General features: G+C 38.2%; 1 protein-coding gene across 1 annotated transcript; it reads left to right on the top strand.

The window, feature by feature from the left end:
• Positions 1-14551: 14551 nt before the first annotated feature.
• Positions 14552-18803, top strand: LOC148047025 (vomeronasal type-2 receptor 26-like). Its single transcript, XM_087711220.1, has 2 exons — positions 14552-14672; positions 17908-18803. Exons 1-2 carry the CDS (start codon positions 14591-14593, stop codon positions 18801-18803), a joined length of 978 nt encoding a protein of 325 aa, XP_087567346.1. The 5' UTR covers positions 14552-14590.
• The last annotated feature ends 5760 nt before the right edge of the window (positions 18804-24563 follow it).

The following is a 24563-nucleotide window of genomic DNA, read 5'->3' as shown; positions in this document are numbered from 1 at the left end:
TAGGGTTTGTGAACTTCTATTGGCAATTCATCCCCTCCTTTGCAATTGCCAAACCCCTGACAGACCTCCTGAAGACAGAGAGCCTAGGAACAAAACCTCACCTGGGACAACCTCTACAGTGGGACCTAAGCTGCCAAAAGGTATTCGAGACACTAAAAGAAATGTTTGCAAAGGAAACAGTGCTGAATCATCCTGACCCCAAGCAACCCTTCATGATCCAAGCAGAAGCCAGCAACATGGCAGTGGGAGTGGTGCTACTCCAAAGAAACAACCAAGGAAACCTACAACCCTGCACCTACACTTCCTGCAAGCTCACAGACACAGAGAGACGATGGGCCGCATGGGAAAAGGAGGCTTTCTCAGTGAGATGGGCACTGCTAACCTGGAGACACCTGTTGGAAGGGGGGCAGAAACTGTTCGAAGTCTGGATTGACCATAAGAATCGGGAGGCTGTTAGGACCCCATGGAAACTATCACCCAAACAAGTCCAATGGGCTCAATATTTCAACCATTTTGACTTCGTACTAAAACACATTCCAGGGCAGAGGAACTTTCTAGCTGGCACCCTCTCCCACATGCCCCAGTTCAAATGCGAATGGGAGCAGGTGGTAGATGCCATCATTCCCTCTACCCAAATAGCTGCCCAAGTGACAACCAGACGACAATGCCATGACCAGCACAACCAACCAGCAGACGACCTAAATACGAGACTCAAAACTGAACTGCTAGCAGACCTTGGTTCCAAAACAACCAACACATCTTGACAAAAGAGATGACCTTGCATGGAAGGGGACGAAACTCTATGTCCCGGAATCCCTAGGCACCCTAATTCTCCAGAGGTGCCATGATGCCAAACTGGCAGGCCACTTTGGATTCCTAAAAATGTTACACTTAGCCCGGAGGCAGTTATGGTGGCCCAAAATAAAGAAAGATGTGGACAGTTACGTAATAATTTGCACCATCTGCCCCACAATGAAGAGGCTACCAGGAAAAATCCCCGGATTGCTGCAGTCAATAGCAGAGCCAACGAGGCCATGGGAGGAGATTACAATGGACTTTATAGTAGAGTTGCTGAAAAGTGGGGGAAACATGGTTATTTGGATTGTAATAGACCTGTACTCCAAACAGGCACACTTCATACCCTGCAGCAGACTACCCTCAGCTCACAAGCTGGCCAAACTGTTCCTGAAGCACATCTACCACCTTCATGGAGTACCTCGAAGAATTATCTCATACAGAGGGGTCCAGTTCAAGGCTAAGTTCTGGAGGGAGTTCCTGTGGTCCATTGGGTCATCCCAGGGCCTTAGCTCAGCTTTTCACCCAAGCACAAATGGGGGGCGGCAGAGAGACTGAATACTATGGTGGAGCAGTACCTGAGGTGTTACGTGAATTATCAGCAGTCCAATTGGGCATACCTTCTGACCTTTGCAAAGGTTGCATACAATAATGCTGTACGCAGCAGCACAGGACTAACACCGTTCAAAGTAGTGAGTGGCATGGATTTTGTCCTAATGCCTGAGTATCCAAGGGATCCCCCTTCCTCAGTCAGCTTGACTGACTGGATGTCAATGCTAAAAGCAGCCTGGAAGAATATGAAAAAAATGCTAGCTAAAGCAGCACAAACATATAAGGAACAGGCAGATAAACACCGAGCTCTGCAATGACCATTCCTGGTGGGAGAGAAGGTTTACCTCTCCACAAAATATTTGAGGTTAAGAAACTGGGACAAAGGTTTGTGGGACCATTCCCCATAGTAAAGATCATCAACCCAGTCTCAGTGCAACTGAAACTGCCCCGACTGCTAGGGAAGGTACACCCAATATTCCATAGTAGCCTCTTAAAACCTTTGGTTGGATCCACTCTGAGACCACTGCCCCGGGAGCTCCCAGGCCCTGTGGTCATAGGGGGCCACACCCATTATAAGGTGCAACGCATCCTTGATTCGAGGTGGCCCAGGAGGCAACTCCAATACTTAATTAAGTGGAAGGGCTATCCCTTGTCAGAGGCATCTTGGGTAAAGAGTAGAAATATCCAGGATGATCACCTTATAGAGAGATTCCATGAAAAAAAATCCAAACAAGCCTGGGGGGAGGATGCAGCCTTGAATCCCATACTGGTACTCAAATTGTTTTTGTTTGCACAGATTGCCTTTGAAAAGTGAGGGGATCTGGATAATAAGCAACCCAATATTGTAATACAAAAAGCAGTGATTTATTAACAGCTTCATTAGGCATTCTTCATTAGGCATTTCTTAACAGAACTTTTTTATTTTATTTTTTCTTTAAAAAAAAACACAAATATGTCATCATTTGTCAATCATTAAAACATTGAAGTACAATTTTTTTTGTGTGTGTACCCCTCCCTCCCTCCACCCCCCCACCCCCCCTCCTCCTTCCCCCCCCCCCCCGACTTCCCAGAACCCGTACACGGTATAGAATTTTAACTAACACGGTCTAAAATCTATTGAGAAAAAAGAAATAAAGAAATTAATGACATTCTAGATTGACCTTAGCTTCTTCTTACTGAACTAACTTTAAACAATTTAAATCATTCCTGATCTTAAGCATAGGCTAACTGGAATTTCTTAGTCCCGTATTTAATTTGTATATAGTCAATCCATTTTTTCCAGTCTCGTTTATATCTCTCATTTGAATGATCTTTGAGATATGCCGATATTTTAGCCATTTCAGCTAAGTTTGTTACTTTCAATGTCCATTCTTGAATTGTAGGCAAGTCTTCCTTCTTCCAATATTGCGCCACCAACAGTCTTGCTGCAGTTATCAGGTGAAGAGTCAAGTTGGTCTCTACCACTGTAAAGTCAGTACATATACCTAGTAAAAATAGCTGAGGACTAAACTTTATCCTTCTTTTAAAAACATTTTGCATGACCCACCATATTTTTATCCAAAATGCTTTAACCTTTTGGCAGGTCCACCATATATGATAATATGTAGCATCGAGAGAACCACATCTCCAACATTTAGGCTGTACATTCGGATACATAGAAGCCAACTTTTTAGGATCTAAATGCCATCTATAGAACATCTTGTAAAAATTTTCTCTCAGATTTTGAGCTTGTGTAAATTTCACATTTCTTACCCAGATTCTTTCCCATGTATCCAACATTATTGGTTCCTCAATATTTTGAGCCCATTTTATCATACAATCTTTAACTAATTCTGTTTCCGAATCCATCTGTATTAATACATTATATATCCTCTTTATATGCATTAAGCTTTGATCTCTTATTTGTTTAAACAAGTTATCCTCAACTTGAATAAAACCAATTTTTTGATCTATTTTCCACCTAGCCTGTAATTGCCCATACTGGAACCATGTTTGAACTACCTTCTCCTCTTTTAATACCTCTAAAGATTTTAATTGTAATACCCCCCTTTCCGAGGTAAGAAGCTGTCTGTAGGTAATTCTGTCCTGTTTTTGTGCTGTATTCATATTTTCAATTGCGTGTCTAGGAATTGCCCACATGGGTATCTTGTCATTTAATTTATATTGATATTTCTTCCAGACCCGCAATAAAGCATTTCTTAAAATATGACTTTTAAAGTTCTTATCCAATTTTTTGTTGAATAACAGGTAAGCATGCCAACCAAATACCAGATCGTGTCCCTCAATGTTCAATATTCTATCATTGGTTAAGTGAATCCAGTCACTAATTACAGATAATACCACTGCATCATAATATATTTTTAAATTAGGTAGTTTCAATCCTCCTCTCTCACGTACATCTTGCATTATTTTCATCTTTACCCTCGGCTTCTTTCCTGCCCACACAAATTTGTTGATACCCTTCTGCCATTCTAAAAGGTTCGCATCTTTTTTAAGTATAGGTAACATTTGGAAGAGAAATAAAAATTTTGGTAAAATGTTCATTTTCACTGCCGCTATCCTACCCAGCAAAGATAAGTGCAGTTTCTCCCATTTTTTCATCTCTGTCTGTATGCTATGCCAAAGTGGTTCATAATTATGCTTATATAATTTCCCATTTGAAGTTAAAATGTTAACTCCAAGATATTTAACTTTTTTAACTACCTCACATCCTAGCATCACTCCTAATTCTTCCTTTTGTTTAATATTCATATTTATAGCTAATATTTTGGTTTTTCCTAAGTTTATTTTAAAGCCCGACACTTGACCATATTGATTAATCATATTCATTAAAACCATACTAGATTCCTGCGGTTGTTCCAATATTATGACCAAATCATCCGCAAAAGCGCGGACTCTATATTCTTGCTGCCTAATCTTGATCCCTTTTAAACCATCCAAGCCCCGTATTTTATTCAACAATACTTCCAAAGTTATAATAAACAATAATGGGGACAAAGGACAGCCCTGTCTTGTACCTTTTCCAATTTGAAAAGAGTCTGTTAGACTTCCATTGACTATAATTTGTGCTGTTTGCTGTTGGTATATTGCTTTGATTGACTGTAGAAAATTATCTCCAATCTGCATTTTTTGCAGTATCTTCAACAGAAATTGCCAGTTAACTCGATCAAAGGCCTTCTCAGCATCCAAAAATATAAACGCAGCAGGGATCTGGTTGTTCTTTCCCAAATATTCTAATGCATTAATAATTAATCTAACATTACTTTTCATCTGTCTCCCTTGTATAAAACCTGTTTGGTCCGTATGTATCAATTGTTGAGTGACCAACATTAACCTATTTGCTAATATTTTAGTAAAAATTTTATAATCTACATTCAGTAATGAAATAGGTCTATAATTTTTGGGTTGAGTAGTATCTTGTTCTTCTTTGGGTATCAAAGATATAAACGCTGTCTTCCAAGATGGAGGGACTTTACCTTCCGTTTGAATCATATTAAATAATTCTCTAAGAGGTTCTACCATTTCTAACTGTAAGTTTTTATAGTAAACCGCTGTCAAGCCATCTGTACCTGGTGCTTTCCCTAACTTTAATTGCTTAATTACCTGCAGGATTTCCCCCGAGGTTATTGGTTGATTCAATTTTTGCCTGTGTTCTTCTCTAACTGAAGGTATTTTCTCTTTGTCTAAATATTTGTCTATGTCTAAACCATTAATTTTATCCCCTTTATACAGTTCTGTAAAAAATTCCCAGAAAGCCTTTTGAATCTCTTCCTGTTGAAACACCTCCTTCCCTCTGTAAAACAGTTTAGATATATTTCGAGTTTTCCTTTTTTTCCTAATCTGATAAGCTAACCATCTGCCAGGTTTGTTTGCATTACAAAAAGTATTGTGTTTTGCATATAATAGATTAGTAGCCACCTGGTCAGAGATCAACATGTCAAATTGAGATTTTAATATGTTAATAGCTTCCTTAACCTTTGTATCGTCTGGGTTCCTTGTTAACTCCAGCTCTTTTCTCTTAATTTCCTCTTCCAGTTCTGTTCGTTTTAACCCTTGCTTATTTCTATGTGTTTTATTTATATTCATCAAAACTCCTCTCATATACGCTTTGCTTGCGTCCCATACAAATTCCATAGATGTACCCTTATTCATATTCAAAACAAAATATTCAGATAGTAATTTTTTACAATCATTAATATACTTTTCATATCTAAATAAGTTTTCATTCAATCTCCAAGACCTTCTTGCCTGCACTACCCTTCCCAACTCCATCCAAACTGGGTTATGGTCAGAAAGGACCCTAACTGCAATCTTTGTTTTCTTGACCCTAGAAAGCAAATCGTTAGTGGTTAGGATAAAATCATTAGGCATTTCTTATTCGCAGCCATCTTTTTTGCTTTCTTTATCTGCTTTTGAACTTTGCCCGTGTTTCTGTCCTCCTTTCAGCCTGTCATAAATCATGTTATCCAATAGCTTCATTCATTTCAACCCAGCTACTCTAATCTGACTTCCGGCTCCTCCACCACTCTGCATGGAATATCAACACAGAGAGTTGACAAAGGAGCTGCAATGGATGTCTGTTCAAATTAATTTGAAGGGAGATTTAAATGTAATACAAACAGCTATAAGTAAATATTCCTAGAAAAAAAGCTGAACTAAATCCATATTTATATGCCATTCCTCAAGGCAAGTTAAAAGACTGTCTTGATCCTGAGTTCTCTGAAAGTTCTACTAGAAAGATTTGGGGCCAAATCCTGCAATCTCATTGGCTCATCTTCAAAATTTGGAGCCACATCTCAGCATTCTCCCTTTGAGCATGTCCCTGTTGACATGTTCAAGGTTCAGAGAGGTGACATTTCTCTCCCTCTCTTGCAATTATTTAAATCACAGTGATTTATTTCTTGTCTGAATGTTAGTTCCTCAGAGACCTTTCTGCAAATTTTCAGAAAATTTAGCACAAACATGTCAGAAAATGTTTCAGTGATGGTGTTAGATTCAAAAGCAATGTTGAGTAGAGTCTATGTCACAAAGTTTGGATGCATCAGCAGCTCTGGACACAGAGAGAATCTGGGGTTGGTTTCAACGGAAGCAGAGCCTATGTGCATTTCCTTTGGCTGGACTCAGTCTGGATCTTAAGCTTCTATCTTGGAAGAGGTTTGGTTTCTTCCAACTCTTCTTCTCATCCTTTTGGTTATCAAAGTATGTGCAATAGAGAAGTCTCCATCAGGAACACAAGTCATGTTGCTGCTGCTTCTCTTTGCACTGCTTCTGTGGCCAAGGGGAGCTTGGGGAACGCACAAAGCCAAATGCCTCCTGATTTTGGAACAGGGTGAAGTGGACCCACAGAATTATTACAAGCCAGGAGATTATTTCATTAGCATCATAGTCTCTGCAATGAAAGCTGCATTTCAATCATTAAGCTTCAATAGAAGTCCTTCAACAGCTTTCTCCAAGTAAGTCAATCTTCTTACAATGCCTTACAGAACCTTTATCTCCAATGAAAGTCTACAGTTCCCACCCAAAAGACAAGGTGTTTTCTTTCACCGTTCAACTGTCCCATTTACTAACTTACTTTCCAGTTCTATCTTGAGTTTCCTGCACACTGCTTGTGAGGAAACTCATTTTGAGGTTTCAAATATCAGAAATCAATCAAAATATTTTCCACCTTCCACTTTTCTTTCCAGCAGAATTAGACTGTGGGCAGAGAGGGACAGTCTGACCTCTCCCTCCACCTTACTCCTGAATTGAACTGGACTGTGGGAGACACTGGTCCAAGCACAGAGGGATGCTCTCCTTTCTCTCTGCATCGCATCCATCATTGTTTTTCCACATCAAAAATTATTGCTGGGAAATTCCAGTGAACAACATGGACTTTGTAAATGTCTCTGATTCTCATTCATGAGTTCACGGTTCATCTGACTTCAAAAATATTTATAATATATAGAATATACTACAACTAATAATAAATAGGTCTTTTTAGCCATGTGAGGGTATCAACCAATTTGATTAAGACAGAGATAACAGTCCATCAAATATAAAATAAATACTTGAAAATCAGAACATGAAATTGAAGAGGTATTAGTTTAACCAAATGGGGGAGTATTTTTTTTTATTTTTATTAAACAAACAACACACACAAAAAATAATCATCTTACATTACATCTTGTAGAAAGTGTGTCAATTGGTTACAATTAGCTTTCGTGCATCTCTTCCACAGTCATTACTTACATTCATGTCAAATGTCAAAGTTCTTAATGAGTCTTACTTTCAACATAGCATAGTTCTCATTTGACTGAAATTGTTTTAGTGTCCTTTTGCCTAGAATAATCCATAGTTAAAAACACAACCTCCTAATGGCGTTTCATTAATTATTATGAAGTCATCCAATAGCCTTAAACCTTTATAACATATTCTAAACCAAAATTAGTTGACAAGGTTTCTAAGCCCGTTTTTCCCTCAAGTCAGTGTTTACAATTTGTGTCCAGGTTGCTTTTGTTATGGTAGTACATATATATCATTAATTGTATCCCTTATCCTTTTCATTCCATTATTAGTTGTTATAATTAATATTGGTTAACAAAAACTCCTTTACTGTTTATATCTATTTTCTTCTCATCAGACCAACATATATGTTATTGCCCTTTTCAATTATTTATTTAACATAACAATCTATAAGTTATTAAATTTTGACTTACTAATTATAAAATTTAGTTAAATTTTTTGTTATCTACTTTCATATATCCATAACATTGCACCTTTATAACATATTCAAAGTGAGAATTAATTAATTAATTTTCTAAACCTTTTTTCCCAAATCATTGTTTGCAATTTATATCCAAATTCCATATGTTAAACTAGTGTGTGTGTGTGTGTGTGTGTGTGTGTGTGTGTGTGTGTGTTTTGTATTTGTGCTGATAAATAAATAAAGGGAGACTATTTCAAGCTATTTAACTCTCATCAGCTAACCATACCCTTACTGGGATTTGAACCCAGGCTGTATTACATATTAGGCAGTTGTATTAGCCACTAAGCCACAGGCTCTCCTCCTTATCAGCTAGGCCAGGGAAATAGATATTTATTTATTGTGTCACAACCACTGGTATGCCCAAATATGGGAGATCGTATACCGCTTCCTTTCTCTGTCTATCGGCTCATCTCAAGAGACCATCCAGACAGAAAGCCATTATTTTTAATGTTGCCTTTTTGTTACATTTGTATTTGCATTTGTGCTGATAAATAAATAAAGGGAGACTAGTATAGATCTATTTCAAGCTATTTAGCTCTCATCAGCTAGCCATGCCCTTACTGGGATTTGAACCCGGGACTTTAAATATATACCTTTCACCCTGGCCTGGCTGATAAGGAGTCGAGCTCTGTAGCTCAATGGTTAACACATCTGCCTAAGAGGCAATAGAGCACAGGCTTGATTCCCAGCAAGGGTATGGCTAGCTGATGAGAGCTAAATAGCTTGAAATAGATCTATACTAGTCTCCCTTTATTTATTTATCAGCACAAACATCACACACACACACACACACACATATATATATATAGTTGTATTTGTGCTGATAAATAAAAGAAATCATATATATATGTGTGTGTGTGTGTGTGTGTGTGTGTGTGTGTTTATGCTGATATCCCTGGGAGGCAATGGAGCACAGGTTCGATTCCCAAACTTGGGTATGGCTAGCTGATGAGAGCTAAATAGCTTGAAATAGATCTATACTAGTCTCCCTTTATTTATTTATCAGCATAAATATAACAAATGTAACAAAAAAGGCAACAGTAAAAAATATTGGGTTTCTGTCTGGATGGTCTCTTGTGACGAGCCTAATGACAGAGAGTGGAAGTGTGACCTTCCTCCCATACTTGGGCATACCAGGGGTTGTGACTTTAAGTGTATATATATATATATATATATATATATATATATATATATATGTATATGTATATGTATATGTATATGTATATGTATATGTATATGTATATGTATATGTATATGTATATGTATATGTATATGTATATGTATATGTATATGTATATGTATATGTATATGTATATGTATATGTATATGTATATGTATATGTATATGTATATGTATATGTATATGTATATGTATATGTATATGTATATGTATGTATGTATATAATTAACTACATCTCTTATCATTAGTTAACAACATTTCTAAGCCTTTTCTTCCAAGTCACTCTTTACAATTTATATCCAAGTTACTTATAATAAACCGGTACATATATATGTCTTTAGCTATATATCTCATCATTTCATTATTATTGTTATCATTTATATTTGTTAACAAAATCATTTATTACTTATATCCAGCTTCCTCACCTCCAACCAACATAGAAATATATCTTGTTAGTCAACTATTTATTTAAGCAAGCAATCTAAACATTACCAAATTCCTACTTATTAATCATCAAATTTAGCTATTATTATTTTTTATTATCAATTTTCATATATCAACCTGTGTCCTTCCAGAAGGCATATAGTCTTATTTCTTTTGCCATTGTGGAGTTAATCTTCTGTTTATTTCCTTGGTAAAGTTTTTATGGACATCTCTCTGTACCTTGTTGTCTATTGGATCTCTCAGGTAATCTCGGCACCCTTTTGCTACTTTAATTGATTTATCTTTGATTATCAATCCTGCTTCTGATAAAAAATTTCTCTTTAAAACCATCATTTTTTCTCTTTTTTCTTCTTTTGTGCCTTGAAAATTGGGGTACAGCTCCAGACCATCGAATTCCCCTCTCCATTCTCCCATTTTTTCACTTTCAACAACTTTCACTTCAGAAATCAAATCATTAGTTTTCTTATCTTTGTGTTCATTTTTCTCTTCAATGTTTGAAGCTCCATCTCCCTCTTTTTTCTGCTATAAACTCTATCTTCTTGTCAATTCTCCAAGTTACCTCCAATAACTTTTGAATTACGTCCCAAATCTTTTGCAAAATTGAGGTTTCCTCTTCTGAAAATTGATCCATGTTTCCAAATTATAAATTACTGCCACTCTAGCTTTAGCTTAAACACAAAATCATTTGCAATCTTCACAAGAAAGAGGTTCCATTTTTTCCCCTCTCCCAGTGCCGATAAGGCTCTCAGAGAATAGCTGTGATAAACACTTTGTGCCCTTGGCTCTTATCACTTTTAGTTATGGAGCTTTAAAGTACAAAGACATTGAGATCAAAGGAGAAGCAGGAACAATTGCATAGTTTCAAAAAAAAAAAACCAACCTCTAGCTTCTAGCCTTCGAATAGCAGAATTCAATTATTTTCCTTCACTCTCTTATCTCATATTTAAGAGGGACAAAGTTCTTAAATGGAGTTTAATAGCAAATAGACGATTTTTGTTAGAGTACAGAGGGAGATTTTGATCCTTAAGTTGAAAAATAAAGCAGGAAAGAGCCGAAGAAAAAAACCTGGTCCATTCACTTTAACAAGAGGGGGGAGAGAGAGAAAAAATTGCGAGGAGCACTTCAATCCACAAAGTGTAGTTACAAAATGAAAAGCATACTGACCAAAACAATCCATTAAGATCAATTCTGCCACTAACTTCTTATGCTTAAGGATTTAATTTAGGATAAAAAAGATCTTTTGGGCAATTTTTTTTCAAAACAGAAAGGATTCACCAGATGATCACCCTTTCTCTTTCCATTTCCTTCTGTTCCTTTGCTCTCCCCACTTCATCACCCTAGGCTGCCTTTTGTCGCCAGCTTGAAGTCCTTCTCTTGTATCAATCAGAAACTTGCGTTGTCCCTGAAATCAGCAAGATGTGATCTTCCTGTTCACCATCTCTTCGGGACGGTTTAGGTCTGATTGGACCCCTCAGTGGCAAAAGTATCGGCTGCAGTCTCAGAACATCAAGACTGCATGTCCGTACTCTAGGGACGTTGGCTGCTCCTCCCAAATGGGAGAGTAATTTTGAAATACTGCCAGATCCACAATTTTCTCTTGTTTTTCTTCTTTTCTATGGTAATATTTTGGAATATTGCAAATTTTTGGAACAATTGATTGATTGGATGAAATGAGTTATCATGGGGGGAAAGATAAATGGTATTTTTATCAATGTGTTTGTACCTGCAGAAAATCAAGCAAATTTTATTGGAAATTTGCACCTTTCCTTTTTGCCATCGAGGACATCAATAGGAATAGCCATCGCTTACCAAACATTACCCTGGGTTATAATATCTATGAAAATTTCTTCAAGGTAGAAATGACTTCAGAGGCTTTGCTGGACCTGCTTTCAGATGGGGAGGCCAATGTCCCCAACTACAGATGTGGAAGGCAGAGAAATACAGTGGCTGTTTTGGAAGAGGCTGAGACTGGCATCTCCATCCAGATTTCAACCATGTTGGGCACCTACAAAATCCCTCAGGTGTGTCTTTTTTAGGAGACTCTTTGCAATCAGAGTAAATGAACAGCAAAGATTTATTAGGGAAATGAGAGTAAATACCTTTTGCTTGTTTCATTTAAAGTATCACCATCTTCCATTCCTTTCAGATCAGTTACAGTTTTGCTTCCCAGATTTTGGGGGATAAAACTCAGTTTCCTTTCTTCTACCCGATGCTCCCTGCTGAAGGAGCCCAATATCCAGGGATTATCCAACTGCTACTTCATTTCAGATGGAACTTGGTTGGTCTTGTTGCTCCAAAAACTGGCCAGGGGAACACGTTCATGCGGACAATGCCTTCTTTGATGTTAAGGAATGGCATCTGTGCAGTTATCTATCAAAGTTTTACTCTAAATGTTGCTGAAATAAATATAAAGTTAAAAGAATATTATAAGTGGAGAAAAGTCAATGTCTTCGTTTATGGTTCAGAAACTAATTCATTCACATCAGGAATGATAATTTTACAAATGACATTTCCACAAATTCAGAAGCATGTTATAGATAAAGTTTGGATCACAACAGCTCAGTGGGATCTCAGCCTTGACTTAATGTTTAGTGTCAATTCCTTGAAATACCTCGTTGGCATTTTTTCCTTTCTGATAAAGAAAAGCAAATGGGCAAATTATGATGATTTTGATATTATTGTCCAATCTATCTATGATTTTTTGGAGAAAACTTTTACATGCTCATCCACTAAGGACACCTTTTCAGTGAAAGTTTGGAGACGGTGCAGAGAGAGAGAAGAACTGGATCCTCTTAGGAAAGAGGAGATCAATCAGATCCTGGCTCTGGACAGCTATCTCATTTCCAACACTATCTGGGCTTTGGGAAGGTCCTTAAATTTAGCTCATATATCCTCATTCAAGAGATCAATAAGGAACAGGGGGGTGAAGGTGGAAGCTCCAAGAGTGAAGGCATGGCAGGTATTTCTTTTCCATTAGATGTGCTTTTCCTGCTCATAGGAATCAATTGTTGAAGTGAATGCCTTTGTTATGCATTCTGAAAAATTAAATTATCTTGAAAGTCAACTCCAAAATAATTTGAACCTTAGATCCCATGGCAAGTCACTGGTCTTCATCAGAGAACAATATGGGAAAGGAGGAAATGTGGAACTCCCCAACTCAACTGGGAAAGTAATGATATAAAATGTGAAAAAAATTACAAAATATGTTGTTGTTATCATTATCCATCCTTTATTTGACTATCTCCTTTATTACAACATTTTCCATGTAATACACAAAACTTAACTAAATTTAACAGTTCTTTTTTATTAACCTTTATATATAACCAAAAAAATTCTAATCTTCCTTTCATAGGTACCGTTCAATATTCATATCCAACTATTACTTATCATAGCAATACATATGAATACATTATTATCATTATCAATTATTTATTTAATTATATCTATTGTCACTAAATTTCACTAAGTTTAACTAGTTTTAGATTATACCCTTTTGTCTATCAATCTGTATCTTTCCATTAGCAAAACAATCTCATGTCTTCTGCCATTTGTGGTATTAGTCCTCTAATCATCTCCTTAATCAAATTTGTATGGAGTCCTCTTTGCAACTCATTGCTTATTAAGTCTTTTGATGCCCTTCTTCTGTTTCCTTAATCAGCTTATCTTTAATTGTCAGTGGTATTTTCAATGATGTTGCTAACAAAATTTCTCTTAAATCCATAAATTATATTGTCGCGACATTGGCGCCTCCCTCCGCTAAAAATTGCTTTTTATTTTAATATATGTAGATTAATTTTAGGTTAATAAGAATGAATAAATAATTGTTTGTTTGCCTTTAGAGGAATTGTATATTAGCATTTCTGTGCACTGGGAAGAGGAATGTGACGAGATACCAATTAGATGCTGAGACACTTCTCCATTACAACCATTGCTCCAATTTATAGCTATTATTATTCCTATGCTTATTGGTACTCTCCTAAAGAAGTTGGAAACAGAAAATAGAATCTGGTATTTGAAGACAGAGAAAGAAATGTTTAGATTCTTCCCAACATAGACCAAATGGTATTTTCAAAGAATGTGTAATGTCCTTTCCATATGCTTCTTTTCCTTTGTATTTCAGCTTCACTCCTTCCTTCAAGGCTCAGAGTTTCACAATCATTCAATAGAAGGAGTATATTTGGATGGAAAGGGACATCTGACAGCTGACCTGGACATTGTGAACTGGGTTGTTTTCCCAAACAAATCTGTCAAGAGAATTAAATCTGGGAGTCTAGAAAAACTGACATCCCAAAATTTGAAATTTTCCATTGACCAGAAAAGTATCACACAGATGGAAATGCTGAATAAGGTGGGACTAATATTCATTTTTGTTGCACTGAAAGTCCAATGATAAGATGATTGCTTTGAGTTTTCATCTCAGCTGAAAGTGCTGTTTTTTATTTGCTGACTATTCAGGTGGCCATGAAAAATATAGTCTTCAATACTCATACAAACTATTCACTGAGTCTGTGGAAAGAGAAATAGATTGAACCAGTCATATAGTTAATGTTATTTACTCAGCAAAAGTAAAGAATCCCTCCAACATTTCTCTGATAAATCTAACATTTAAATTTAATTTGAGAGCCTAAATCTGTGGTGTGTATGAAACATCAGAAGGAAAGAGAAATAGAGATGGAATATGCAATCATGTGTTTGATTAATTTCAGATTTTCTTTTGGTTTCTAATTAGTCAAAGCTAATCCTTGAAATGGAGATCACCAAATTCTTCTTTCTTTGACATTGTTCTGAAAATAACTTCATTTTCTGGATTTTCTTCCTCTCTCTCCTCAGCCCCTGCCTCCTTCCAGGTGTGTGAGAAGCTGTCATCCTGGATTCATGAAGGTGGCTCAGGAAGGGATGCCCATCTGCTGCTATGACTGTCATCCTTGTGCAGAAGGAACCATCTCCACCATGGAAGGTTCGTGACACCAGACATAAAAGATAGACATGTGGGAAGACCATAGATCCTGATATTATTCTCAAAATGTTTTTTTAAAGAAAAAAAGTATTTTAATATAAATAATTCATTATGTAATGAGTGATAACAAATAATCGTGGAATTTATGTTGCCAGCAAATGATTTTAAAAAAAATAGGAGATCAGTAATGGATTTACTATAGGAGTGATACAACATTTCTTGCTCTTCGTTTTCTTTATTGATCAATCTTTATCAAATTTTCTTGGAGAAATAGAAAATTTTTGATCCTTCTCTTCCCTCCTTTCCAGTAGTGAGTTTCAAAAATTGTTCGAACCTACTCTGTGAGTATGGCCTCCTTTGTGGGAGTGGCTTGCCACCCATGTGACTGGATGGGGGTGTCTTGCCACCCATGTGACCGGATATGAAGATGCCGATGACACTTGTCAGAACCACCTTAAATTACCTCACACACAGCACTGGCATGCATAAGAATATGATGTAAACTTGTTTTTTAAAAGGCATCTTTGGTTTGCGTTAAAACAACTTCAACACATGCAATGTTCTGATTGCACCACAAACGCAGTAGTCATCCTTACCTTTCACAGAGGGACTGAATTTTATAAATATGAGCATGATAGTATAGAATAATCATATCCAAGGACCAGTGGTGGGTTTCAAAAAAGTTTGGAACCTCTTCTGTAGGTGTGGCTTGCTTTCCGGGTCCACTGGTGGAACCTCTTCTAACCGGTTCGGTAGATTTGATGAACCGGTTCTACCGAATAGGTGCGAACTGGTAGGAACCCACCTCTGCTCCCTTCCTTTCCCTTCTCTTCCCATCTAATAATGCATGACTAAAAAGCTGGACTTAATTATGGATTTAACAGAGGGAAAGAATCAAGATAATGTGAAGTGTTAATACCACTTTATAATGCCTTGGTAAGGCCACACTTGGAATACGGCATTAAGTTTTGGTCACCACAATGTAGAAAAGATGTGGAGACTCTCGAAAGACTGCAGAGGAGAGCAACAAAGATGGTTAGGGGACTGGAGGCTAAAACATATGAAGAACAGTTGCAGGAATTGGGTATGTCTAGTTTAATGAAAAGAAGGACTAGGGGAGACATGATGGCAGTGTTCCAATATCTCAGGAGTTGCCACAAAGAAGAGGGAGTCAAACTATTCTCCAAAGCACCTGAGGGTAGGACAAGAAGCAATGGGTGGAGAGAAGCAACTGAGAACTGAGGAGAAATTTCCTGACAGTTAGAACAATTAATCAGTGGAACAGAAGTTGCCTCCAGAAGTTGTGAATGCCCCAACACTGGAAGTCTTTAAGAAGATGTTGGATAGCCATTCATCTGAAACGGTATAGGGTTTCCTGCCTAGGCAGGGGTTGGACTAGAAGACCTCCAAGGTCCCTTCCAACTCTGCTATTGTATTATTGTATTACTTATTTAACAAGTCTACTTTTAGGTCCAACACTGGATCTTCCTTGCTTTCTCCCTTCCTCCCTCACTCCCTTCTGGCATTGGTGGGGGGGATAAAGAAACAGGGAAATCCACCAGACAGGAAAACTGCTATCTAGAGCTGTGATGGCGAACCTATGGCATGCATGCCCAAAGTGGCATGTGGTGCCATGTCAGGTGGCACAGACAGAATCGCACATTCGTCTTCCAAGTTTCTGGCACTTGCATGACCCAGGGGTAGGTTTCAAAAAAAATTGCTACCTATTCTGTGATCCCCTGTGATCCCCTACCTATTACTACCTTTTGTGGGCATGGCTTGGGGGGTCATGTGACCGGGTGGGCGTGACCAACTTGTAAAATGTGGTGAAACTTACAACGCTTTTGCTTAGCAACCAAAAATTTGGGCCCAATTGTGGTCATAAGTCCTCTTTCTTTCATTCTTTCTCTTTCTTTCTTTCTTTCTTTCTTTCTTTCTTTCTTTCTTTCTTTCTTTCTTGTGTCTCTCTCTCCCACTTTCTTTCTCTTTCCTTCTCTCTCACTCTTTCTCTTTTTCTCTCTCTCTCCCTCCTCTATCTCTCACACCCCCACACACATCCCTTCCAGTTATATTTGTTGATGTATTCTATGAATTTAAACAACAAATCCTATCATCACGGCCATCCGTGTCCTACAAACCAACTCACAGAGCTCCCAATTCAGCTTCTTACCGCTCTGGGAGTTAACCAAATGCCAGACATTTTACCCACAAGGCTCTTTAGAGCTAAGCCCATGAAATTAGCATTCAATTCAGGAAAGCGGCTCTCATCCTGCCCTCTCCCTGTCATCCACCAGGAACACAGTAGTGCACAGGACCCATGACTGTCATACTGTATGTGTGCCTAAGTAGCAGAGCTTTGCAGAGAGGCAGAGTTACAGCCTGAGGCTGGTCTGGGCATATAGACAGAGTCCTTTCCAGGGAGTTAACCTGCGTGGACATGCCCAGCAGCAGCGGTGGTGTCAGTGGTGGGGGGAGAGCTTGCCTGAGCTCTCTGTCATCCCGTAACTGTGCCGCGCTGGGGAGTTCTCCTGCATGGATGCGCCTGATAGCAGCAGCTGCAACAGCAGCAGTAGAGCACACTCTGCCATCGTGGGCCCGTTCCACCAGCTGAATCAACCATGGTGGCACCAATGAATGGTGGAATATTATTTCTTTCACTAGGGGAGAAGGAAGAAAGTGCTCCAGGAGGGCTGGCGCCAGGCGGATGTCCCAGGGCTACTGCACATATGCACCAGCTGCCTCCTGGAGCACTTTCTTCCTTCTCCCTCTGCCCGTTGTCGCTGCAGTGGTTGATTCAGCAGGGGGAATGGGCCCCAGAGGCAGGGTGTGCTCTACCAATACTGTTGTCACTGCTGCTGTCAGCTGCATCCATGCAGGAGAATTCTGCAGCACAACGCAGTTCCAGGACAGTAAGATCTTCTTTCTTTTGTTGGTATGAGGGCATGGCCAGGCTGCCATTGCTACTGGAACAGTACTCCAGATTTTCACTACCTTGTCTGGTGTATACCTTACTGTACTTGTAGGAACCCACCTCTGGCATGCCCCCTGAGCAGCTTCTCTTCTAGGTCACGTGTGTGCACTCCCTTGTCAGAACTTGGTGCCAAAAAGGTTTGGTATCATTGGTCTAGGGAGAAGATTTGATAATCTACAGCCCGAAGTGAAATAAATGTAATTCTTACTCCAGGTATCATTGAAAAATATGCTCTAAAATAGATGTTAACTTTGTTCTTTTCAGATGCTGAAAAATGTATCAAATGTCCAACAAATCAATATCCAAACATCAACAAAGATGCCTGTATACCAAAAATTGAAACTTTCCTATCCTATCGAGAAAATTTGGGGATCATCTTAGCTTCCCTTGCCTTATTTCTGTCTTTGGTAACAGGATTACTCTTGGGAATCTTCATTAAATTCCAAGAAACTCCTATAGTCAAAGCCAACAATCGTGATCTCTCTTACATCCTCCTCATCTCCCTCCTGTTTTGCTTCTTGAGCTCCTTCCTATTTATCGGTCGGCCAATGAAAGCCACCTGTCTTCTCCGACAAGCAGCCTTCAGCAACATCTTCTCAGTTGCCATTTCTACCGTCTTGGCCAAAACAGTCACTGTGGTGTTAGCCTTCTTGGCCACAAAACCTGGGAGTAAAGTGCAGAGATGGCTGGGGAAGAGCCTAGCCAACTCCATCATCCTTTCTTGTTCAGGTGTCCAAGTTGTTATCTGCAGCATCTGGTTGGGCACGTCTCCCCCATTTCCTGATTTGGACACCCACTCACAGTATGGAGAGATCATTCTGCAGTGTAATGAAGGTTCTGTGGCCATGTTCTACCTTGCTCTAGGCTACATGGGCTTCCTGGCTGCTATCTGCTTCACAGTGGCTTTCCTGGCCAGGAATCTGCCTGGGGCCTTCAATGAAGCCAAATTGATCACCTTCAGCATGCTGGTCTTCTGCAGTGTCTGGATATCTTTTGTACCCACCTATCTTAGCACTAAGGGGAAGTACATGGTGGCTGTGCAGATCTTCTCCATCTTGGCCTCCAGTGCGAGCCTGTTGGGCTTCATTTTTATTCCCAAATCTTACATTATTTTCTTAAGACCTGATCTGAATACAAAGGAACATTTGATGTCAAAATAAAAGAGAAATTAAATTATTATATCTAAGGCTCTTCCCTATTAATTTATTAGCAAACTATCAAGGGTTTTTTGCAAGACACCCGTGATTTAGCTTCAGTTATATGAAGTGTTAGCATAGCTAGCCAACTGTGGATTTGTAATTGCACTGAATAATTTTGTAAGTGAACCTATTACTGGAACAAGGTAAGGTAAGATTGCAGTTTGTGGTCAAGACTTTCCAGAAAAAGATCTGGAGGTAAAAACATATTAACATATTTAAAAATCCACATCCAGATGAGGAGAACTTATTAAGTGTCTACTACTAATCAAGGACTACTGCAATGCATTCTACATGGGACTACCCTTCACGAATATTTTCAGAGCTGCAGCTGGTGCAGAATGGGATGGCACACACCATCCTGGGAACTCCCAGGGTTGTACGTGTAACACCCTTATTGCATGAGCTGCATTTGTTGTTGGTTTGCTTCCAATTCAAAATGTAGGTTGTTACCTTTAAAGCCCTACACGATATGGCTCCAGGGTATCTAAGGAGCCATCGCTCACTGATAGGACAAACCTGCCCTGCTTACACCAGGGGAAGTGGCCAACTATGTACAGTGTCTGCTAAAGACTTGAAGCAGGGGAGTATCAAGGAGAAGAGCCTTTTCCACTGTGTCCCATCCCTTTGTACTGTGGACATGAGAACTGCCCCCTTCCTTTTGCACTTCCAGAATGGTATCAAACCTGACTTTGGGATGCTCACTGCTGTGGTTGGCTGGCGGGGTAAGAAGACCTTATCCCCATCACTTCCAACTCTGTGCTCTCTTGGTTTGGTTCATAATAATATTCTAATTCTGTGTTGCTTAAACCTTTTAACAATTTGTTACTTGTTTTATAACCTGTAAACTACCCAGAGTCACATTGTAGGGGAAATGAGTGGCACAAACAAACAAACAAACAGGTACAAGTGATGACATATCAAGGAATTTTGGTGTGTATATTTAAAGGTATAAAAACAGCTTGCTGAATATCATCAGGTTCACTTGATTGGGACACGAATTACAATCTGTCAGCTGCCTAGGGTCACCCTGTAGCAAAAATGGGTGGCATAAATAAATAAATAACATCAGATACACATGATGAAATATCACAGAATTCTGATCTGTATATGTTGTTTTAAGATACAGCTTGCGGAATATCAACAGGTCCATTTGATTGGGACATGAATCACAAGTGTTGATCATTACTTCTGTGTATAAATAAAGTGCTGAACCCCAGTGTCTTCTCCAAGTGTGATTCTTGGCTCAAATTCCACTGGGTATAATGTGTTGGCCTGGCCCAACAATCACATGATAGCAGTTTGGGTGCTTGGCAACTAGCTCATCTTTATGGCCATTTGCAGTGGTCTGCTGTCCCATGATTCTGATTTTCGATGTTTTTAGTCAATTTCTGACATTTACTTCCTATTTCAGGGCAGGGAACCACACACTTTGGTTAGATCTGCTTAACATCCGTGGTGTTCAATAACAGGACACAAACAAATAATGAAGGCTTACTGTAATGTTTAATTTCAAAACAAACATCCTTTTTTACATGCTGTAGAAAGTGTATCAGTTGGTTACAAAAAGACTTTCGTGCATCTCTTCCACAGTCAACAAACATAATTCATATTAACTCAAGTTTTTAACTCAGATATTTATACATATTACCATCATCATACCTCCATTTTCATTTGACTATAATTATTTAAACATCCTTCATCATAAAATATACCAAGATTTAATACATAACCACATACTGGCCTTTCATTTACTATTTCTAAAATCCTCCATTGATACTGAATCCTTATGTCCAATTCTAGATAAACATCCATAATATTTAATAACAAAATTTTCTAATCCTCCTTTCCAAATCACTGTTTACAATTTATATCCAGTTTCCTTATGTTATACCCATATCTATATGTATGTTGTTATCCTTATCCCTCCTTTATTTAACTATATATCCTGTATCATAACATTTTCCCCCTAATAATCAAAGCTTTAATTGTATCTAACTTAGTTCTTTTTTTAAATTAACCTTTATATATAATCCAAAGGGATTTCTAATCTTCCTTTCATGGGTACCATTCAATATTCATATCCAATTATTACTCATCATGACACTATACATTGTATACAATAGTAACATTCTCAATTATTTATTTGACTATATCTATTGTCACTAAATTCACTAAATTTAACTAGTTTTAAATTATATTCTTCCATCTATCAACCTGTATCTTTCCAGTAGCAAAACAGTCTCATATCTTCTGCCATTTGTGGTGTCAATCCTCTAATCATCTCCTTAATCAACTTTGTATGGACTTCTCTTAGCAACTACTTGCTTATAAAATCTCTCATGTAATCTCGATGCCCTTCTTCTGTTTCCTTAATCAGCTTATCTTTGATTATCTGTGGTGTTATCAATGATATTGGTAATAAAATTTCTCTCTTTAAGTCCATACATTCTTTTGTCATTTCTTCTTCTATATCTTGCCATCTGGGATAAATTTCCCCTCCATTTAGTTCCTCTTTCAGTATTCCATTCTTTCCATTTTCAGAGACAAACCAATCACCATAAATATCAGCAAATTTAATTTCTTTATATTCTTTTCCACTTCAATTTTTGGGGATTTAACTACCACATTTTCCACTTGATAGACATCCTCAACTTCTTCATCATATTTTGCTGTTAGATGCTTTAAGTCTTCCAGCTTCTTCTCTATCCTCTCATATGTATTTGATAGTTTCTGTATTTCTGAGAATATCTTTTGCAGACTTATATCTTTCTGCTATTGAAATTGTGCCATTATCTCCAACTAACAAACACAGCTGCTCTGGCTTGGAAGGTTAATAAAATTAAGCATAGATTTACAATAACGTTTTGTTTTCACTTTTTTTCTGGTTAAAGATATACTTCAAAGGGACATCCCTTTGAAGATATACTTCAAAGGGATAAGAAGCTTTCCTTCTTATCACTCTCTATAACCAAGCAGTGAGACCTTGCAGTGCTAAACCAAAATAATCAGTGAGAGAAAAAAGAATGTTTGTTTCCAATACACAAACCTTCCAGCCTCCGAGTAGCAGTATTATGTTGCAATTTTCCTTGTTTCTTTTTGTATCTTTTTTGTATTTCAAGTTTTTAAAAAGTCCAATTTTTAAATGAGTTAGGAGAACACGCACAGTAATGAAAGAGGAAAATTTTAGTCCATAGGTTACAGAAAATAATAAAAGAAAAAAATAGAAAAAACTTAATCCATTCATTTTAAAAGGCTTGCATAAATCCCATCCATGAAGATAGCATTTAAAAAGTAAGATAACCCCCTGTCCAAAACCATTCCAAATTTAATTCCGCTGCTTATTTCTTCTGTTCTTCAATTTAAATTAATTTTAAGTTTTTTAATAGGCAGTCTCTTTTTAAAATGGTAAAAGTTCCTCACTAGCTGGAAACACTTCTCTTTCCACATCTTTCCATTTTGGAGTCGCCACGACTTCATCAGCCTTGGCTGGATTTTTTGTCTTTGGCTTGAAGAACTTCTCTTGCATCGATCAGGGAATTTGCGATGTCGCTGAGGTCAGCAAGACGTATTCTTTCTGTTCACCGTCTCTTCAGGACGGTTTAGGCCCAATTGTACCACCCAGTGGCAAAAGTATCAGCTGCAGTCTCAGAGCATTGAGACAGCATGTCCGTATCGTCACAACATTGGCTCCTCTTCCTCTGCAATAGTGCAAATTTTGAGTAGTTCAGAGAACCAGCAAATACCACCTCTGGCTGTCCCCAGGGTGGGGTGGGAATGAAGATATTGCCATTTCCTTCCCTCAAGAGTGGGAAGGGAATGGGTATTTTGTAGTATCCTTTCCCTGGAGAGAGGTTGGAATGGAGATTTTGCAGTATCCTTCCCCTGCCATGCCAACCAAGCTACGCCAACAGAACCGGTAGTAAAAAAAAATTGCATTTCACCACTGGATGCACTCATATTTATACATCTCAAAAAGCTAAGAGAGACAATTACACAAGGACTGATGATTTAACCATGCACATTCATAGGTAAATTATCTCAAGTTACTATAGGTAATGGAGCTGAGGTCACTGTGGAAATCCAAAAGGAAGAGAGAGAAAGTAAAAGAGGGAAGAAATTATTACAATGTAAATTAAGAGGATGGGGCAGTTTAAGGAGGCCAGACGCCAAAAGAAAATCATTTCCCATTACAAATCTGGATTGTTCTAATAAAATAAAAGAACCCTTCATACAATTGGACCCTGAGGACTACACAACATGAGCTTTGTAGTACCAAAACAATGGACTTTCTAGTACTCCTGTAGTTGATAAATAGCATGGGTTTCCTTGTATTTTAATTTGATTTATTTTTCTCTTTTAACTGTTAACATGTTAATATCAGACAAATAACTGTCCACACTCTTCTTGAAACCTCCAGTGATGCAGCACCCACAATTTCTGAAGGCAAGCCATTCCACTGGTTAATTGTCAGGAAATGTCTCCTTAGTTCTAGGTTGATTCTCTTCTTGATTAGTAACCAAACAGAACAGAATAAGAGAGTTGGAAGGGATCTTGGAGGTAGGTTCCATCCCTTGTTTCTTGTCTTGCCTTCTGAAGCTTTGGAAAAAGGATTGGGCCCCACATTTTTTGTGGCAACCTTCAAATATTGGAACACTGCTATCATGTCACCCCTGGTCCTTCTTTTCTCTAGACTAGCTGTACCAAATTCCTCCAACCATTCTTCAAAGATTTTAGTCTCCAGGATCTTAATCATCTTAATTGTTCTTCTCTGCCCTCTTTCCTTAATCTCAACATCTTTTTTTATAATGTGGAGACCAAAACTGGATGCAGCATTCCAGATGTGGTCTTATTAAGGTTTTATATAGCAGTATTAATACTTTATGTGAACTTGACTCCATTCCTCGGTTAATTCAACCCAGGATAGCATTAGCTTTTTTGGTGGCCGCAACTCACTGTGGCTCATATTTACATGATTGTCTACTAGGATTCCACAATCCCTCTTGCAGTTAATGCTATTGAACCAAGTTTCACCTAATCTGTACCTGTATATTTGGTGGTTGTTGCCTAAGTGTAAAGTCTTACTTTTCTCTACATTGAATTTCATTCAATGTAGAGAAAAGACAGACTCAAACACTGGACCCTCTGTAATAAAATGAACTTCAATGTAGAGAAAAGCAAGGTTCTATACTTAGGGAAGGAAAAACAATTGTATGGATACAGATTGCCTAAAATAAGATGAATCAATGACATCAGAAAATATTGCAGGCCCTACTGGCAAAAGAAAGCTCAGTACCATGTTGGTTGAAAACATACAGAAGAGGCAATTCTACAATGGATAGACAATTACTAAAATAATAATGAGGAGGAGGAGGAGGAGGAGGAGGAGGAGGAGGAGGAGGAGGAGGAGGAGGAGGAGGAGGAGGAGGATAGGCACAGATTAGGTGAAATCTGGTTCAATAGCAGTAATGTAAGAGGAATCTTCGAGTGCTAGTGGAAGAACATTTAAAGATGAACCAGCAGTGTGCGACAGCAGCCAAAAATTCCAATACAATCCTTTGCTGCTGTAACAGAATCAAGATCACATGAAGTATTAGTACCACTTTGTAAAGCCTTGGTAAGACCACACTTGGAATACTACATCCAGTGTTGGTCATCATGATGTTGAGACTGTGGAAAGAGCTATGAAGAATGGTTACAGGAACTGGGTATGTCTAATTTAAT

Source organism: Thamnophis sirtalis, unplaced genomic scaffold (assembly GCF_051295495.1).
Source record: "Thamnophis sirtalis isolate CommonGarterSnake01/CBP01778 unplaced genomic scaffold, rThaSir2_p1.2 scaffold_3, whole genome shotgun sequence".
In the NCBI taxonomy this organism is placed as follows: Eukaryota; Metazoa; Chordata; class Lepidosauria; order Squamata; family Natricidae; genus Thamnophis; species Thamnophis sirtalis.
Note: the sequence above shows the minus strand (reverse complement) of the source record. Positions and strands in the feature narration are given on the sequence as shown.

Coding starts and splice junctions, on each gene's coding strand:
- LOC148047025 (XM_087711220.1), top strand. CDS start 14,591: ATGAAGGTGGCTCAGGAAGGGATGCCCATCTGCTGCTATGACTGTCAT. Junction 14,673..17,907: donor AACCATCTCCACCATGGAAG/GTTCGTGACACC, acceptor TGTTCTTTTCAG/ATGCTGAAAAATGTATCAAA.